At 36.8% G+C, this 21816-nt stretch overlaps 1 protein-coding gene across 1 annotated transcript in view; it reads right to left on the bottom strand.

Annotated features, from left to right (window-relative positions):
* Nucleotides 1-21816, bottom strand: part of LOC136885432 (rho GTPase-activating protein 44) — a 382026-nt gene that overhangs the window by 173269 nt on the left and 186941 nt on the right. Inside the window, exon 13 of the mRNA XM_067157983.2 lies at nt 8640-9618. Coding sequence (XP_067014084.2) covers nt 8640-9618 — 979 coding nt within the window. The remainder of the gene's footprint in view (nt 1-8639; nt 9619-21816) is intronic.

Genomic DNA, 21816 nt, shown 5'->3' on the forward strand with positions numbered 1-21816 from the left:
GTTTGTATGTTTAAATATAGAATGTTTTACTAAGTTTCATAAAAATTCCAAACCCACAATCCACCCAAAAATTTAGCCATGAATGGTTAAAGAATAAATTGTATTTCAAAACCTGAAAAAGAAGTAGCTGTTTATTTGGAGTGTAAATTTTTTGTAGATTTACAGTAACTTACAAATCACTGTAAAAGTACAAAGCATATTGAAGTGGTGAACGTATTGGTTCCAGCCCAACAACAGGTTATCACTTTTCTGATATTAACCACAGTTATCAAATCAAAATCTGCTGATGGCAAGGCAACCTTCTTTATTCCAGAACCACTGATCACTTTGTCTAAGTTTGCAAGAAGATGTTTACAAACTCTGTTGTTGCCTGAGATTTTCATATGCATAAAACAAAGTGTACTGCAATAAACTTTTTTTTTTGCTAGTGGCTTTACGTTGCACCGACACAGATAGGTCTTATGGCGATGATGGGATAGGAAAGGGCTACGTGTTGGAAGGAAGCAGCCATGGCCTTAATTAAGGTACAGCCCCAGCATTTGCCTGGTGTGAAAATGGGAAACCAAGGAAAACCATCTTCAGGGCTGCCGACAGTGGGATTCGAACCCACTATCTCCCGGATGCAAGCTCATAGCTGCACGCTCCTAACCGCACGGGCAACTCGCCCGGTACTGCAATAATTTAAAAAAAAATACTTGGACCTCATTTCATATCTAAATGAGTTGAAAAATATATATAGGTGACAGCACTTACAATACTGTTGAATCAACAGATGTCGGGGTCTTAAAATTCCGTGGAACATTTCACAGTGTAATAGCATCTTAACGCCTGGTCATTGTAATAACGTATTTATTTTGTAAGTGGTAAGCAGTTAAGCAATAAATTTAATAAATCAAACTCTCTTTTAACTAAATGGTGCTACTGCCACCATTCCCACTTCTATGCCCTATTAAGCTTTGTTCCAACTAAGAAAACTAATATGCAAGATTATAAATTTTATTTATGTATTAATTTATTATTAAATTAAATAAAAATAAATACTGAAGAATCTAGCAGATTTCTAGCGTAACTGGCACAGTCAATTAGTGGATTTCACTTTTACAGTGTTGGTAACAATGACTGCAATCCATACAATTTTAAGATTTTAAATATTACAGACAATTTGTGTAGAGAATTAAATACATCCACTTAAGGTGGAACTTTTCCTCCCAAAATTCGGGTGTATCCATTATGCGAATAAATATGGTAGATTAGAATGTCAAGTGAAAATATTCAAGTGCATTTCTGTGTAGCTGTGTTATATCTTCTACTGTTGCCTAGACATCTAATTATGTTACATTAATGCTACTTTATGCTCATTTGGTAGCAAAAACTTTTGCAGTACAAATTTTATCTGGCAGAAAATGAGAACGTACTGTTCACAGATGTAACCTATTTTCTCATCAGGTAAAAGTATTTAAGAAGTTGATATGGGAGATTACAAGTTGCTCTTGGAATAAAAAAAGAGGAAAGTTCGTTATTTCCAACCTTTCTTTCTTATTCATGATTCTCATTTCCACCACCAGTATCACTACTTAATACCTGTCATATGCTCACCCAATTAAGAAGCCTCTCAAGGTTTACAATAGTATATAGGAAGGGGAGTAAGGAAAGATTCCCACAAAATCATATTGGAGCTGAAACTGCATTATGCCATACCTCAGCAATCTTTAACATAAAGAGCAATTCTTAAAAACTTTTTTTAATGCTCAAATTTCTGGAAATTAAAAAGAAAAAAGGCCAACAGGAAAGATATACAGATAAAATAATAAAAAGTAGAAAAATATATTATTATAAAAGTATACAATATCCTTACTTATTTATTATACTTACATGCTGAGCAATGCGAGTGATTGGGATTTGGTTGAAGGTAAGAAAACAAAAATCAGAAGCAGGAATGGGTAAAGATATAAATATGAAGCATAGAGAAAGAAGTCATAAAATACGTGTAAAAGACAACATTATATGGATTGAAATAGTGTAACCAGAATGAACAGCAAAACAGACCATGTTATGGGAACCAACAAAGAACAAATAAATGAGAATAAGGAAACTATTAACTCCCATCCAGCCCTGTGAGTAAGAAAAGAAACAGGAAAATAAAGTGAGCCAAATCCCATGAAATTTCCCTTTTTTATGTAGATATTCTTTAAAATGATCAACAAAATCCCAATAAGTACTGTATTTTTTATTTGTTTCCAAACCATAGAAATGATAACTAAAAGTCATCTGACTGTAGTAATATTAAAATATTTCGCTAAGTTACCTATGACTTATTTCATGTTTTACTCCAAAATATAGATTGCAGGCTCCTATTTGAGACTCCATGCACAATGCTTTCATCCTTGGTTCTGGTTCCTGAGATTAAGGATTGCCTCAACAATGACAAGTTCATGATTCATGGCAGTTTACATTTTAAATATACTTCATCAATAACTTCTAATTCATTGCAGTAAAAACAATTAGTTAAACAGAACAAATAAATTGTGAGTGTGCAAGTATCTAATTCCAGCCAATTTAAACACTTAAGGCCATGGTCACTACCTTTTCGCTCCTTGATCTGTCCTATCCTAACACAATGAAAAGTAGCTGAAACTTTTACATCTCTGATACAGGGTGTTTAAAGGAAATGATACAAATTTACTCTCACAATAATATATTTGTGGTGGTGGTGGGAAGTATTTTGTTGTGTATTAGAGCCACTGTTTTTATAGCTGAAAAATATAATGGGGAGTGGGGGGGTGGGGTGGGGTGGAGCGAGGGCGGGTCCAATATGCGATAGCCTCCCATTTCGTCCAGCGATTTCTGGGTATAAAGAACTATAAATTGTTAAGAAGGAAGCCATACTTTCCAAAGTCGACTTAGTCAAATAGGACATAAAAAAGTTCCCAGTCTGTCTGTCCTATTGAACTAGAAATTGTACATGTATGTATTCTACACTATTAATTTTTTTAAAATGATTGTATTTTGAGTCTTACTGGCTACTTTCACTGGAAGGCAGTATTTCTAAATTTAAAAAATGAAGAGAAAATAAATGGTGAACATAGGACTTTTTAGGCCTACACATACTGTACATATAATCAGTTTTGGTTGCTCTTATATCCCGTCATTCGTTTCATTTCATTGACTCCTCTGATGAGGTTGATATCAGGAAGCACATCCAGTCATAAAAGCTTGCTACGAAGATTCTTTTCACTTCATACTCGACCCCTTAGAGAAAAGGGATAGGGGTTGGACAAAGAGTTTTATGCAATACTAGTACAAAATAATGGCCAGTCATTAGTCTCTGTCAGTTGAGCAGTAGGCTTATCACACAGTAAACCTAATCACTGCTTTCATTTGAATTATCATTGTCTTTTGCCACCAACTTCCCTGCCACCAGCCATCGAGACCATTCAAGATCCCGGTCTTTTAGAAACTGTTAAAATTAGTTTTGTTTCCGATTATAGAGTTCAAACAGTGAGAATCTATTTGCAAATAGTTTCTTTCTAGAGTTGGTGTAGGTATAGCAGAAGCCACCCTCTCTGAATAAAACTGTGCTGTAGAAAGTGTGTCAACCCACCAGCTGATTGCTAGCAAATGTTACAAACTGTACTTCTGAATGTATTACATAGTGACTGGAAGCGTCCTTTGGATAACTGCGGCTGTTGAAAACTAGACCTTTACTTTTAAGTATATTTCTACATTTATCACATAAGGATTTACCTAAACAGGTGTAAATGAGATAAGAGAGGCCGGATTAATTAGCTTAGGTATGCTATCATGTGTACAGATAGTGCCCGAAGTTCCACAACAAAAAAATAAAAATTAAAAGCAGGAAAGCTTGCCATATTTATGGATATCTAAAGGTGTAGAGCTAATGAGTTTTATTATCACAATGATTAATTTCGTACTTTAGTTCACTCCACCTCCTGGGTTCAGAGGGTCCCAGGTTCAATTCCCGGCGGGGGCCGGGGATTTTAATCGATCGCATGTTTATGTTTGTCCCAGAACTTTCTTCTTCACATTCAGACAACACACTACACTGCCAACCACCACAGAAATACGTAATAGCGATTACATCCCTCCATATAGGGTTGGCATCAGGAAGGAAATTCAGCTATAAAACAGGGACAAATCCACATGTGATGACACAGTTTGCACCTGCGACCCCACAGATGTGAGAAAAACGGTAGTAATAGAAGAAGATGATGATTTGCTTGGAGTCTCCGAAAACTATAAAAGTATTGCACGTTATAAACTTTATAAAATATTGTCAACACACAATCAAGTTCAACTTGCATCATCAGTATAACACCTCCTGATCAAGAAAGCTATTTTAATGTGGCATTACCACAACACTGTTTTATGTACAATATGCACATAATTTTATTCGCACAGCCACTTATGTCCTTTTATAATTGACAATTCATTGTTTTGAACAAGAATTTTAACCTATGATTTTAATGGACTTCATGCTTCATATCATGTTCATGCCACGCCATTTTAACATTGAAGATTGACAAGACACCATCACGCCGTGTCACAGGATACAAAGACTTTTTATTTACTTATTTCAACGTGTCCTCGCCTTATTTTTAATGTTTTGTATTTGTGACTGAAGATGTCCCATAAGAGGACGAAACATGTTTCACGAGTATAATTTAATGTAGTCTTTTTAATAAAGACAAAAACAGTATTGTAAAGGTGGAATTATAAAATTCAAATTTTTACAAGTTAACCGTAAAAGTAGTCATTGGGACGTAAAACCAATATAATTATTATTCGTTAGGTACATTGATGAGTAAAACAATCATTATGATTGGATTTGTTTTATCATGTTTTAAACCTACTTCTCAAAAAAATATGTATATTGGCCTGAGTTACGATATATTAAACAATCACTTTATTAATGATCTCGCCTGCTATTTTAATAGCAACAACCGTGAATATTTCTTAACTAAAGTAAACTTGTATCCTCATCCCCGGGTGGTGCAGCTCTTTTTAGGCACGCCCCCAATCGAGGTGAGCTGCATGCACCATTTTACCTCATATCAACTTTTCTGCCATTCATAAATCTCTGGTAGTACCGGGAATCGAATTGTGCTAACCATTATATGGGCGGACATTCTTAACTACAAAACACAAACATATCGCATGACATATCCACACTTGCAATGCGCGGGTCAGACATATGAAACTGGGCAGCTATTTGTGTGACATCATCGGAGCGGCAGTACGCCACGGAGGTGGACATTTCTTAACTACGAAACACAGACTTACCACATGACTTTAATTCGTATCTTCACTGCACGGGTCGGATGGACGAAACTATTCACAAATTTGTGTGATGTCATTGGAACGGCAGTACAGCCTGTACCCACTTCGAAGCAGAATCATTGTTCTTCTCTGATGAATTACTTTGGAGGGGATCTTATATGCAACCATTATTTTTTTCTTTGTCTTGAAAAGCCAGGGTAATCCAATATGCAAGGGGGTATAATACACGAAGAAACATACACACACAATTTTTTCTCTGCCGTAAAACATTTACAGGGTATAAATTTCGAGCTCAACATCACAAGCAACTTGTCCAGTAATGAGGCAGAGAATTCATTTTCTTCATTCGCCATAGCACTTCAAGAACATAAGTGCAGACCAAAGATTATCATCATAAAATTAAAAATAACCTACTATTTCTAAACAAAACAAACTGAACCCCATGGTGCTGCAGTCTTGATAGGCCTTGGCCTACCAAGTGACTGCTGCTCAGCACAAAGGCCTGCCCTGAGGTGACGCATAGTCAGACAAATCCTCTTGGTCATTATTATTCTTAGCTTTCTACACCAGGCAACCATCTCACAATCAGACAGCTCCATAATTGTAATCACGTAGACTGAGTAGACCTTGGACCAGCCTTAAGATCCAGGTAAAAATCTGTGACCTGGCCAGGAATCAAACCCAGGGCTTTAGGTGAGAGGTAGACACAGTATCCCTAGACAGTAGGGCCAGCTTTCCTATGCCAGTTCCACAACTAATTTTTCGGTGCTGAAATCTAAATTGTTGGCATTATCAGAGGCACTCTTTTAGTAATAGGGATCTTATACACAAACTATACTTCTATATGAAGTGAATGAACTACTATATCCAAATTGAAATTTCACATAAAATCAATTAACTGTCATAAATGTTATGTTTACCTGATATTCATTTAAACATTATAGCTCATTTAGCGCACATTTATAAATGAAACATAACATGAAAAGAATGAAATTCATCTGTAACATGGGTCTATAAATGGGGCACATCATACCTCTCATAGGTTGAATTGATGTACAAACAGAAACCCTAAATACAAAGTATACAATCAATCTTTGATTGTCCAGTGGCTGATAATCTCTGGGGTACCATAAACATAGGGAGGGAGGGGGGGGGGGGGAAAGGAAGAAGATATTTCACATATTTTCGAACAATGATTGTATTTAAATATCTTTTTGCCTTTCAGAAAATGGTGTTAGACACAATTATCTGCCATCTTTATTTTCTTGTTCTCAGCTGTCATCAAGCAAAGAAATAAAAATAAATTGACTCGTGCTGTCAAATAAAAATAGGGAATATTAGAAAAACATAATAAAGGAACAGCACCAAAAAATATTAGGTATCTCAGAACACAAAAAATTCAATGGATGATGGAACTTTTTCCACATCTCTGATTTAGTCACACTTTTCAATCACTTAGCCAGGATATATTTCTATAACTTTGGGCATAGCAAGTGACTAACCAGCTGCGCCATACAGCTGAACTTGTTGGTACATTTAATAGAGTGAAACTGCCATATTCAAATTCTTGAAGAATGTCAGTCTGAGCCAGGTTCAAATCTCAAAATTAAGGCTTTCAAGGCTAGTTTTCAATAAAATGAGCAACAGCAAGTTCTTTTAAAAAATAAATACGATACCATTAACCAGAACCAAGAATCAGAGATTATGCAGCACGAATTCTAGCAAAAAGAAAAATGTAGGTATTGAAGAACTCAATGCTTCACTTTTAGATGAACCAGTGTACCACAAGAAGAATTTATTAACTATTGAATCATAGACATAGTCTCACTATAGAAAGCAATAAGCCTGTGCAAACCAATCAATCACAACTGACAATAAATTTAAGATCCTTTCTTTTGAAATTTAACCCCTTCGGTGGCGGGTTTTGGGAGACCTCCTGTGCCAGAAAAGTGAGGTTTTTCGGAGGAAATTATTTATTTTTAGGAAGCAAGGAATGAGTAACAATTATTAAGGGAACACATTCACATATTATTCAAGGTTAATAAAATCTTACTTTACACTCTATTAACACTTTTTTACAGTAGGCCTGTGATATAGTTTCATAAAAATCATAAAACACTGGTGTTTTGAGTAGGACCTATACTGTCCTGTGAGCAATACATTCTTATTTCATGCTTTTGTATTATTCCCATCAGCAACACTAACGCAATCAATTGCCAAATTTTGTAAGAGTTTATTTTTTCCAAAACTGTGCCCTTCCATGCGGAGATTTATTTACAAGTTTTTCAATGCAATTTTAGAATAGGGCCAACGAATTTTTTCGGGCACTGTCAAATTTACAATTTCATCTGTTACAATCAGTTCAAAACAGTCAATCGCACTCACCTCTGATAATCCTCACACCAGGATTTGCCGTAAATGGAATAATATTAGGTCGCGCACTATCCCCAGGCTTACACATTTTCCAAACGAATGTATATTCAACATCTACCATCACCTTAGCTTCTGGCGTAATACCTTCTTCACTTTCACTACAATTACTGAGGTCATCATCTGAAGAATCAATAGTACCATTATAGCTACTATCAGAAATACTAATGTCACTTAGAGATTCATCTTTGATGTAGTTCCTTATTTTGTCTTCAGACAAACTTCTCTTCCGTTTCGCGCTCGCCATTTCTGTTTACCTCGTCAGCTGGCCAGAGGTTGTATATGTAAAGTAGAAAAGATAAGGCATATTTTAGGCCAGACGCTTCGTGAATACAGCTGGAAATCCTCCCGCCATTTGTTGAGAATGCTTGAAAACATTTTCCAAAGCGATTAGAGCACCCGAGAAATTATTGGGCGATCGCGAAATGAACACTGCAGCTAAACGAGAATTTCTCGGGCGGTGACGTTATGGGCAGGCGTGCGCCACCCGAGAATTTCTCGGGCGTGCCACTGAAGGGGTTAAAGATCCTATTTATGAAAAATTGAGGGGAAGAAAATCATGACTTTACAAACTTAAACGAATAAGAAAAATTTCAAAATTCAACTTCCCAAGAAGGGAAAGTAACACACAATAAAATACATAATGTATTGAATTTCCACAGGCAACAGCAAATCTTGAAGAATCAAAATTATCGTACCACTGTTAAGTTAAGGCAACTAACTCAAGTGAAATTAGACACATTTATGCATGAATCACATAACTGGGATTGGTGGTTACCATATCTGGTACAAAGTTGATCAACTAGAGCCTTACAACAAAGAATTTTTCTGAACATAGGAATTTTACTTTGAGAATATGCTATTTACACAGGCTTATACAGCAACTATGAGTGAGATACGACTATACTTACTTCTGAGGTGGGTTTGTCTCCAGTGGCACAGTCTGAATCAGAAGAGTTTCTGGATACACGAAAGGAAGAAGAAGTAGGACGAAGTAAGGCTGCGGGTCTTTCGGGAACGACAGGTTTGCTCACTCTTTCACCATCTGATGCAGAGGCTCTCCTCAAAGGAACTCCACTAAGAACGTCATTTCCACCCACCGATTCTGTTTCCCTTGATGACTCAGCAGAAGTCTTGCTGGAAGGAGACACTGTTGCAGGCTCCCCACTCCGACTCTCCACTGCTGTCACACCACCGCTGCTGACATTGATGTTGACTATCGAGCGTGGCGCAGCAACTGGTCGTTGTTTCCTTTCAATAGTACTGGTTCCACTAGTGATATTGTTACATGTTTTCTGTTGTATATTTTCTGAGGTAACAAGAATTTTACTAGTCCCACTTGTATTACTACTACAAACCTTTGATGGATTTTCTGAAATAACAGAAACCTTACCTACGCTACCTGAAGTCACCGTCACTGTCGTCGTACCAGTATTACTATTATCTGAGACAGGTGGGGAATGCATCGCCTCACTACTACCATGAGAAGCAGATGCTTCACTGCTTTTGCAACTATCAGGAGGAACTTTTTCTCCACTTGAAACTTGAATTTTATGAGCCACTTGTTTGGTATGGTCCAAATCTACACTACGTCTTCCCATAGTACTACCCTGCATGAAATGCTCAAACCCTATGGGCCCCGTACCTTGCTTCTGAAATTTATCGGTAGGTTCACTGGGATGGGAAATATCATGGTGATCAGTATGCTTCTTGCTAGGACGAGGCAGTGTAGTCACAACAGGTCCTGCTGGGCGAGGAGGCTTATCAGGTTTCTCTGTACCTGATGTGAATGACTGAGGCTGTTCCTTGCTGGATGCCACGCTCGCTGGTGGTATGGGAGCAGGTTTATTCTTCCGTCGAGTTGCAGGCTTCGGGCTACCATGAGGTGGGCTAAAAAATGTAATAAAAAGAATTTAGTAAGCATAGAAAATACATCACAGAAGTGTCACATATTATGACTGTGCTACACATCATGATCTATCATTAAATTAAGTAATCATCTTACAGTGGATTACCATGATGTTGATGATGATAGCCTATGTATGTAAAATGCCCCAATCACCACCAACTATAATTAGACCTCAGGGGCACTAGAGTCGTCTATTCTGAAAAGAAGTACTCCAACATACCAGCGAATCTACTAACACAGGTGTCTTACATGTAAGCACTCTTAAATCCCAATCATGCTGGGATCTAATATTACAACATTGAGTTCAGGGCAAGAGAGCCTATTCAACAGAATTGCTCAGGTGGCCAGTACCACAAAATTCAATGAAAATATTCCAACAGCAAAAATAGAAGGACAATAGAACTTCACATAACTGGAAACACAACATTTTCTGTATGTATGTCAGCAGTCAAATGGCATCATAATACTTCCTCAAGGACACAATGAAGAAAGAAGAGTACTGAGGGTTATGACTGCTGAACCTCATATATTTAAGATTTACAATTTTATAACAAAATCAGGAAATAATCAATAACAAGGTGGATTTAGGCACAATAAAAGTTTTCTGATGACTATTTACATGCAAAATATTGAACTACAGAAGATGCCGAAATCTGACATTCTCCCACCTTCTTCTTCTACTACTTTTCCCACACCTGTGTGGTCGCGGGAGTGAAATGTCAGATCAAAAATTGGATGTTGGCTTTTCAGGCGTTTGCTCTGGGGAGTGAAATGTGTCGCACATGTGAATTTGACCCTGTTTTACGGCTGGACACCTTTCCTGACACCAGCCCTATATGGAAGGATGTAATCACTGTTGCGTGTTTCTGTGGTGGTTGGTTGTGTAGTGTGTTGTCTGAATATGAAGAGGAAAGTGTTGCAACAAACACAAACATCCAGTCCCTGAGCCAGAATAAATAATGAAACGCAATTAAAATCCCCATCCAGCCGGGAATTGAACCCGGAACCCCTGAGCTGAAGACCTCAATGGTGACCATTAAGCCGAGGAGTTGGACTGACATTCTCCCGCTTTGTTATAATAGGAATTAGCACAACATTAATCTACCAACAGAGCATTACTAACTTCATTTATCTCTTTTATGCATCACTCTTATAAATGAGACTGTTGATCAATTAACTTTTAACATGCGATGGCTATCTACTTCTGCTGCCGTGATTCAGAATGAATATTGGTGGTTTGAGCAGTTTCATATCATTTCCATCCTCCGATACATAAGTAGAGACTTGTTTGTTGAATATGAGGCCCCGTAACTTACAAAGAAGAGTTAATAGCAATCTATAATTTAAACAAGCATGATGCATATTTATTCAAACAATATTCTTTAAAATTTTAATTAAACTCTCTATGGATCGTTTCTACAAGTTTAGATTCCTATTTAACTTCAAAATCATGTTTCAAGCAAGCCTCAGACCTATGGAAATAATGGAGTCCCATTTCCATTTGAAAGCTAAGAGACTCCTTGGAAACAACTTGGCAAATGAAATAGAATTCAATGACGAGCTATCAATATTAATGAGGCTTTTGGAAGAAAGAAAGTAAAACTGGCTGAATCAGCAGAGAGAATGTGTCTGGATGGGTTAGGAGTTGATGATATTTGGGTAAGGAAGAAATAGGAGAATATCAAGTGTTCTTAATAGGTGTTAAAAAGGGAAGTGCAGAGTATGGAGCAGGACTGTTTCTCAGGAATACTACTGCAGCCACAAAGTGTCTGTTAGACATATAAATGAACAAATGATGTGGGTAGATTTAGCAATTGGAGGAATTACGATGAGAAACGTCTTTTTATATTCAATCAGAAACTATTATAGAGAGTAATAAAATTGAAAAGATTAAATCAAGAAAAAATCAAGGCATTAGAAAGAGAAGATGGATCCATAGTACAGGATGAAAAGGGTCTTCAGAAGGTGATGGCAAAGTATTTTGAAAAACTTTATAATGAGGATGACTGCTCAGAGGAAGAAGGAGATAAGAAAATGGAAATAATAGACGGAGAAAAAGAAGAGACCCGATAACATGGTTGGAACTTGAAAAGGCAGTAAAAGCAATGACCAAAGGTAAAGCAAGCTGAAAAGACAAATTCAATGCTGATATGATTAAGGCAGCAGGAAGCATGAAAGGATACCTGAAGATTGGCAACAAGGAAGCATTGTACCGCTGTTCAAAAAAGTAAATAGGAAGAAATGTGAAAATTATAGAAGTATAACTCTATTATCACATGGGCTAAAAATAATGGAGAAAGTCATAGACAAAAGACTGAGGGATATAATAGAAACACAGTTAGAAGAAGAACAATATGGCTTTAGACCGAATAGATCAACAATAGACTTGATATTTACGGTGCAAATGATAACGACAGCCCTAAATGCAGATCAGTATTGACTGATTTGATTGAAGTATCGCCGCCCTATTCTCGTTTTTTTCTTAACGGCTCGTTACTGCTGCCAATTTGACTAATGGAAAAACATCCGGAAAGGAACAAGGAAATCAACATATTTTTGGATTTGGAAAAAGTTAAGAGAAAACATGTATGGGAATGTCTACTGAAAAGGAATTGTACCAAAATCATTAATTAACAAGATAAAAATGTTGTATCATGAGAATAAGAGCAGTGTACAAGTGGGGAATGGTGACTCTGAAACATTTTATACAGAAAAAGGGTCTCAAGCAAGGAACTGCACTGTCATCATTATTGTTTATTATTATTATTATTATTATTATTATTATTATTATTATTATTATTATTATTATTATTATTATTATTATTTACATTTTATGGCCTTCACTGGACCACTCTAGCCAACTTTATACAAAGAATTTTTCAGTTTCCTGTCAGCCCAGTACTTCTTCATTCTCTCTGATCTTATCCTTTTTTCTTCATCGGAAATCACCCTTCCTATTGTCTGTTTGTTGATTCTGATTTGCATCCTTCCTATTGTCTGTTTGTTGATTCTGATTTGCAGTCTGGTTTGTTTGTCTGTGAGTTCCTTGATTTTGTCGGTTTTGTTTCTTAGGTCTCCCACTGTAATTTGTAGTTCATCCATATCTTCCTTGATTTCTGTAATTCACTTAATGTTGGACTTACTATTCCATAATTTTTCTATTATTCTCCTGATGATTTGTTCTCTGGTGTCATGATTAGATATCCAAAAAATGAAATGTGTTTCTTCCTGATTGTGCTCATTACTGGTTCTATTTCCTTGTAGACTGTTTCATTAGAAGCTACTCTCCAGTGTCCACCTTTTTGGTATGATTTGTTGATGCATGTTCTAATGATTCTTCTCTCTATCTTGAGTATTTTGTCTATTTGTGCAGTGTTAGTTGTTTTGAAGATGGTTTCGCTTGCGTATGTTATTTCTGGTTGAGTGACTGTTTTGTAATGTTTTAATTTTGTTGCTATTGACAGGCCCTTTTTGTTGTAGGTATTCTTGGTGACATACTGTGCTCTGGTCAGTTTATTTATTCTATTATGCCATGCTGGCTTTTCATTGAGGTTATATGTTATGATTTCTCCTAGATATTTAAAGTTATCTATAATTTTGATTTCTTGGTTTCCTATGGCAATTCTGTTTATGAGTGGTGGGTCAGTAAACATGATTACTGTCTTTTCAAAAGATATTCCAAGACCAATTTTCTGTGCTATTTCCTGTAGTGACATAACTTCTTGTCTGGTTTCCTGAATATTGTTGGACAAGAGAGCAAGGTCATCGGCAAAACCTAGGCAATTTAAACTTATGTTGTCTTTGGGTCTTCCAATTTGGATGTTCTTTGGGTTACTCTTGTACCATTCCCTCATTATATATTCCAAGGCACAGTTGAACAGCAGTGGTGACAAGCAATCTCCTTGTCTTAAGCCTTATGATGAATGGCTCAGAGAATTCCCCTCTGAACTTGACTTTTGATTTAGTGTTGGTTAAGGTGAGTTTATTATACTGATGGATGAAATCATAAAACGTGTAAAACAGAGTATCAGTAGTGATGAAGTGAATGCTTTGGTATTTGCAGATGATGTGGTGATTTGGGGAAAGGGAAAAAAGGAACTACAAAGGAGACTGGACATTTGGAATGAAAATCTGAAGGAGTTGGGAATGGTAATTAGTAAAAAGAAAACTGTACTCATGCACTGTGGAAAAGAGAAAAAGTGAACATAGATGGAGAATGTTTAGATAATGTAGAAGAGTTTACATATCTGGGTAGCATTGTTAAAGGAAGAAATTAAATCGACCCTGAAATTAATAACAGACTAAGTAAAGGTACAACATTTTATCATCAAGACAGAGAGCTTTTATGGGATGACAAGTACCTTTTTTTTTTTTTTTTTTGTTATTTGCTTTACGTCGCACCAACACAGATAGGTCTTATGGCAACGATGGGACAGGAAAGGCCTAGGAGTGGGAAGGAAGCGGCCGTGGCCTTAATTAATTTGCCTGGTGTGAAAATGGAAAAACACGGAAAACCATTTTCAGGGCTGCCAACAGTGGGGTTCGAACCTACTATCTCCCGAATACTGGATACTGGCCGCACTTAAGCGACTGCAGCTATCGAGTTCAGTAAATGACAAGCACCAAAAAGAATGAAATTAACATTATATAAACAGTATTTCATACTAATTGTAACGTACGGACTAGAAACGCTGGTAACTAACAAGAGACAAGATAGCAAGATCCAAGCAGTAGAAATGAAATTTTTAAGAACATCGGTTAAAAAGACAAGAGGAGATAGAATTCAAAATATGAAAATCAGAGAAGAGCTAAATATAGAACCGTTAGTACAGAAGATACAGAAAGCAAGACTGAGATGGTTCGGACATGTAAAAAGAATGGGAAAGGAACAGATAGCAAGAAGGGAATTGGAAAGTGAAGTTAAGGGAAGGAAACCAGTTGGAAGACGGAGAAGAAGGTGGATGGATCAGATCTGGAAGGAAATTAGAGAAGTTGTATTGCATGTGGCAGAAGTAATGGAGCAGGAAAAGTGTAAGGACAGAAAGGAGTGGAGGAGGCTTGTTAATCACACCCGCGCAACTGGAGTGGGACACTGATGATGGTGATGATGATGATGATGATGATGATGATGATGATGATGATGATGATGATGATGATGATGATGATGATATTCACCATGTGAGGGTGCAGATGAGTATGATGCTGACAAATTTTATGAAGCACTGAGTGACATCATAGTAAGGTTCAACAGCAAGGATAGGATAGTGAGCGCTAATGGGAGACTTCAATGTGGGAGTTGGAAATATAATTGAAGGATAGGAGAAGGTGATGGGTAAATGTGGGGAAAATATGGAAGCTAATAGGAATGGGAAGCGGTTACGTGACGTCTGTGCTAGTATGGGATTAGGAGTTATGAATACATTCTTCAAACATAGGCTAAGGTTATTCGCCAATACACATGGGACGGAAGGGGGTACCAGATCTGTAATAGACTAAACCATAAACACTTTGATTTCATACGGCAAGGCAGGCACGCAAACTTATTGAAGAGCCCAGCCAAATATATAAAAAGGTCCTAATAAACTTGAATAGGACCAGAATAAGAATGGTAGTTGGACTGTTGACAGGACACAACACCTTACAGAGACACCTACACATCATAAAAATCAGTCAAGATCCAATGTGCAGAAGATGCGGTAGGGAGGAAGAGACCTCTGCGCATGTACTGTGTCAGTGCGAGGCTCTTGCACGCACTAGACATTGAAATCTGGCTCACACTTTGTGAACCTGGAAGACCTCAGGAATGCCAACATCCGGACACTGGTATCCTTCATAGGAGCACTAGGACTGGACTAGGCAAACCCATTTAAGGGACACAAAGGGTCTTCATAGACCTACGTGTGGAGCCCTGAGAAGGCACGGCTCACCTATTCCTTATCTATCTATCACTTTGATTTCAGGAAGTCTGTAAGGAACATGCAGGTATCTTATGATAGAGACCATTATCTGATCTGCAGTGAACTAAGTATCTCTAGGTGCAAGATAGCGAAAGTGAAATCTGTCTGCAGACAAATAAGGATAGGAAATCAGACAGAAGTACATCGATATGGCTAATGAAAAGTTCCAAACAATAGACAGTAAGAATGTTCAGGATATAGAAACAGAATGGATGGCATACAGGGATGCTGTAGCAGAAAAAGCAAGGGAATGCCAAGGAACAACTGTGCAGAAAGATGGGAAAAAGCAAACACCTTGATAGAATGAAGTAAACGTGAAAGGAAGGTGTATCAGAAAATGGCTCCAAACAAGGACTGATGCAGACAGGGAATTGTACATAGAAGAAAGGAACAGAGCAAAAGAAATAATTTTTGAACCTAGAATAAGTCATGGGAAGATATTGGTAATACCCTGGAAAGGCTAGGTCAAGCAGTAGGGAAAACTCTCTGGAGAGTAATAAAGAATCTTAGAAAGGATCGAGAAAAAGGAAATGAATAGTTTATTTTTTGGATAAATCAGGTGAACTCATCGCAGGTCCCTGGGAATCACTGGACAGGTGAAAGGAATATTTCGAAAATCTTCTCAATGCAAAAGGAAATATTTTTGCTCACAACGTGAACAACCAAGCTAATGGAGGAGTACAGTAATGTCACTGATACTATGCTTGAGGAAGTGGAAAGGATAGTAAATAAACTCCAATGTCTTAAAGCAGCTGGAATAGATTAAATTAAACCTGAAATGGTTAAAGATAGTGGGAAGGCAGGGATGAAATGGCTTCACAGAGTAATAAGATTAACATGGAATATTAATGATAGCTATCACAAAATGTCTTGAAGAAAATCTGAAAATGAACTATAAAGAATAAGAACAATTTCATTTTTATGGACAGCCAAGCGGGCATTAAGGCACTAGAGGCAGTCCGGATAATATCCAGAATTGTCTGTGAGACCTGTATAGAATCTCTATGATGTGGAAAGTGTTCGTAGAATATTTTATTTGTAAACCATTTTTTTGGTATACTTTCTGTATGATGTGGAGTGTTGTGGTAGAATATTTTATTCGCATTCCATTTAGCTACCTAATCTGTATGGTGTAAAATATTTTGTGGTATGTTTTATCTGTATTCCCTTTATCTACTTAAGTAACTACTAGAACAGTCCAGAAAAGGTTGTGACGCGGACTTTTAGAACAGGGTGTGTTGCCTCCTGTCGGTTGTAGATTCTAGAAATATGTCCTTACTAACGTTTGATTTCGGTTTCCCTTTAATTTACATTTAATGTTTCACTGGTGTTATCACATAGGAGTTTGCCCTACTCGCCACCAGTGTTACCAACTTATATTTTCAAGATCCGCTAAATATTGCTAAAAATCCGCTAAAATTCCGCCAAGAAATCCGATAATAATAATAATAATAATAATAATAATAATAATAATAATAACTGTTTGCACTCACCTGATCTGTGAGTTTCACTGGGATTAACCCCCTGCCTGTGAGCCGGCGAGCTAAAACTTGTAGGCGTTGTAGTGCCGGGTGCAAACAATGTGAATCCTCTACCTCAAGGGCCACACACAGAACAGGCCTGTTCATTAAACGGTCTTCCTTCATAGCATACATATAAATTCTACTCTCTCACAGTTTTATCATCTGTCGTCATTCATCAACTAAGAGATAAGTACCCTTTCCCCACGCATTATTAATTTATGATAACATGATCTCATAACATCATATCCAAATAACATGTTTTCCTCATGTGAATGCTAGCTCCTGACAAGAAATACGGAATAGCTCAGAGAAACAATGGAGTACAAATTTTAAAAAACCTAAAATGATAAAACAGTAAATTCCGCTGTAATAAATCTAGAATTCCGCCAAAAAATCCGCTGTCCGCTAAATGATATATTTCTTCGCCGACAGTCTTCTAATTCCACCAAATTTAGCGGAAAATCCGCTAAGTTGGCAACATTGCTCGCCACTCTATTCCTCAGATGCTTTAGAAGGTATGTTTACTTTTTTTTAAGCTTGTATTTGTATCTTGTGTGTCTTCTTACCCCCAAAATCATATTGTAGAACTTGTTTTATGCTAAGATATATTTGGTTAACTTCTTGGTCTAAAGCAAAGCTCTTGTCAAACAACATCTAATCTTGTATTCATAAACTGTGTGTCTGGATTGTGGAGATAGATGAATATGTTCAGAAGTTACCTTGTAATGTTGATTTCGGAAAAGAATATTTTGAAAACAAGAAATCACTGTTGATTTTTCTGGAAACCCACAACCTTTGCATCTCTATGGCCTTTGGTAGCTTTCCCAGCCCCGTTCCACGTTCCTTGTTTATAGTCGTCAAGTTGCCCAACCTGATATTTGTTTGTGTGCATTAGGCGCAGTTCATTTGATGTTCATTGCGTGTCTAGGGTTTAAGGTACCGTGTAATTTGATTTATTTTCCTCCCTTTTAATTGTGTATCGTGTAACCGCCGAAAACCGGTTACAGTCTGGTATTGCCACTCACTTCTCCTGAAGCTCTCAAAGTACAACATTGTCAAAATAATATGAGTACCACGGCATGCAGGTATAGAAGGAAATGAAAAGGCAGATAAGCTGGCCAGGAAAGGGGCAGAAACACATTTTGTAGGCCCAGAACCTGTATGTGGGATTTCCTACGGACAAGCCCGATACTACATATGAAAATGGGTACAAAAGAAACAAATGGAAAACTGGAAAAATACTCCAGGTTGCAGGCTTGCAAAGGAACTGATAAAAGGACCAAACAAGAAGCATACTAAAGAACTGTTGAAACTCAGCAGAGAAAATATAAGATGGGTAGTAGGACTGTTGACAGGACATTGCCATCTGAAAAAGAAACACCTACAGGTAAACCTCGTTATACACGATAGTTACGTTCCGCGGAATTGCCGCGCATACCGAATTCGCGTAAATCGAGAGTCATTTATATGTAAAATATAGGGTTAGATTTCCATTTACTCACATGTTAAGTTTAAAATAGTGTGCCCGTTCGCATCTCGAAGACCAACAACAAAATGGCGGCATAGGAAGGTATGGCCCATGCGATCTACTAAGGCAATGAACTTCATATCAATGCAGCGAATAGGAGGCTATGTACGTCATGGAAAGGATAAATTTCGAAGACACTGCAGAACAGTAGAGGTTCATTTTGAATTGTTTTAAAAAAAATATAGCAGCGGGAGGATTGTTTAAGAAGTCACTCTCAAAAAATTACTTTCGCGGAGACAAGACGCAGAAACGAGCGGAACTACATATTCGAAGAATGTTCTTAGCTATTGAAGAAGAATATTAACTATATATATCGGCGATAGCATACGAGTAAATTATTCACTGGTGTATACTAGTAGAAGAGGCGAGAAAAGTATATAAATATATAATTTTTGGTGATATACGACGGACTTGGTTTAGTGAGCACCAACTCAGCGATCGAAAGAATCGGAATTCACCATTTTATAATTTTGAATAACTTCATACGAGAAGATAGTAAATACCATAGCAGTAAACCTAATAACTATTTACGGAGGAATCTTTTCAGAGCAAAGAAAAACTTCGACGATTACCTTAAATATTAGAAATATGGAAAATATCATGGCTATTTACTGCGCACATGGAATTCTTTTCGTTGTCTACAGATATAAGATGATGACTGTCTGCTAATTTAACAAGATGGACCGAACTGGGGATATGTACCGTCGAGCCAGATGACCTGCTGTGGATGATTGGACCGGCCAACCAGTGGACATGATGACCTGGATGAACACCGGCCAGCCAAGAGACCGGACGATTAGGAGTGGTCCGACGAGCTATGTGACCAGCTGATGACCATGAACGTGCAATCCAACCAGAGATCCAGATCCGATCTGAGGGTCTAGCTGCAACCGAAGGATGGAGCAACCACCAGACCAAACGTAGCAACTGACGAGCTAAGTCCATACATTTCTTTAGTAGAGTAGTTTCTTGTAATCTGCACCCGCAATCTATTATGGCATGTGCTGAATATTTGGTGAATTTTGAAGTAATTAAGAACGCGTGTGTAATATAAGTGAAGTGTGAAATACTTAAGGCTTTAAGATAAGATGGAAGTGTAGAATTAGAATGCTAATATGACATATACAGGTTACCGCACTAGCATATCTACAGTGGAACTAGTTTGGATTAGAGAAAGAAGTGTTACATGTGTAGACCTAGTAGCAATGAGTCTAACTTACTAGTGAAATTTCGATTAATCTCGCTTACATGAATATAGATTACGTCACGAAATACCTGCGCGATGCGTTGATTATTGTCAAATTAAGTATTCCTTTCATCATAGAAAGAGGGCATTGAACTCGTACTACTGACGTTAAGATAAAGGTTATTAACTGCGTATTTGTACAAGGCAATTCTAGAATATTTAGCATATAGTTTTGGGAGTAATAGCTATATGCATACGGCTATATGGAAGCCGGTATTATGTTAAAGTGTCTTTGGAATAGTGTTGAAATGTGATTATTTATTGGAGTATATTGATGAATGGTTAAAGTATAGAGGTTTGTTTATGTTCTACGGGAAGTGTAAGAATTGCTATTCGACGTGATAATGGTATATTAGAAATACAAGATGAGTTTTTGTGCCGTATTTGAAAGTATATGACAAGGAGAGAATAACGCGCAGATGACCATTCTAAGGTAAGATAAACATGTATTATGTAGAATTGTGTATCGTGACAGTTATATTTATGTCTGACTTTGGTGAATAACAGGTACTGCGTATGAGAGAGTGTTTTAATATATGATTCAATAGACTCATGACTGTGTATACATAAAATATTTCGTGGTGCGATGACGTTACAGGAGAATACGAAATAATTTCATTCTATACTATCCATACAAGTTCAGTAGCACGTATATATATGAAGTATTGAGACAGTGCAGATCGCAAGAGTACATTGAGCCAATAATAGAGGAGTGTGTATATCAGAAACTACTTGAATAAATAGTTAGATATTTATTTCTTTTCATACAATAATTATTTCAATTCGGGAATTTTAAATATGAAGTATATTACTATGGTTAGTTAGGAGCCATATGTCGTAGGCTTTAGGGTGGTATTGCCTTAGCTCGTAAGTTTGTTACTTGTGCGTACTCAAAATATGTGACCCAATAGTCAGAGTTCAGATCTATGAATGAATATAATCTGTGAAAGACTATTACTTATGAATGGAAAGTTGGAGGACACTTTTACTGTTTAATACTCACAAAAGAGTATATTTGGGAAATAATTACGTGAAAATATGAGCAGATTTGCGTTTACAATTTAACTTTTTCCTATGTAATTTTATTACGTTTTCAAGTTAACAAATCATTCATTTTACCACAGTATGACGTCTTATATGTTGTGAGGATAATTTTAATAATTAACAGAGCAGTATTTACAATATGTAAATTTTATTTGATTCCATGAATGCTCAGTGATCGCGAATATAATTGGAGAAAATGTAATACTTTCGGAACATGGCTACGTATATTCAGATATGTTTTAATTGGAATTTGTACATTAGTTATGAGAGTATGTTAGCATTTTTTTTTAAGCTTTCATTATTTTATTTTATTTGAGCCAGCGCTGACTCTAGTTTTTCAAATGATTAAATAATACAGAATTAATACTACCCAGATTTCACTATATCTCGAACATTATTTTAGTCAATAAATAATCTTATATATTTTTTCTTTAGTAAGTGACTGTGTTTTAATTTTTGTTCGGGTAACGTCTAGTTGTAAGTTAATTTAAAGATAAAAATTTCATTGTTCCGTATTGAAATTATTGATGTTAAAAATTAAATAACTGGAAAGGAGGTTCAACCTATTCAATACTCAAAAGAAAGAAACGTAGCAATCACATTTTTATGGCTGATGATGACCTAGACTAAGGTCGAAACCGGTCCCATTTAAATAGAAATGTGATTGCTACGTTTCTTTCTTTTGAGTATTGAATAGGTTGAACCTCCTTTCCAGTTATTTAATTTTTAACATAGTTGTAAGTTAGTCGATAAGTCTTCTAGATGTAAGCAATTGATATGTTCTTCAAACGAAAAGCGATATCCCTTTGAAGTTATCGGTCACAGGTTCATTCTTGTGCGTATAGATACTCCCGTGAAGCGTATCCCAGCGACCAATTTCT

This window comes from Anabrus simplex, chromosome 1, assembly GCF_040414725.1.
Source record: "Anabrus simplex isolate iqAnaSimp1 chromosome 1, ASM4041472v1, whole genome shotgun sequence".
Taxonomy (NCBI): domain Eukaryota; kingdom Metazoa; phylum Arthropoda; class Insecta; order Orthoptera; family Tettigoniidae; genus Anabrus; species Anabrus simplex.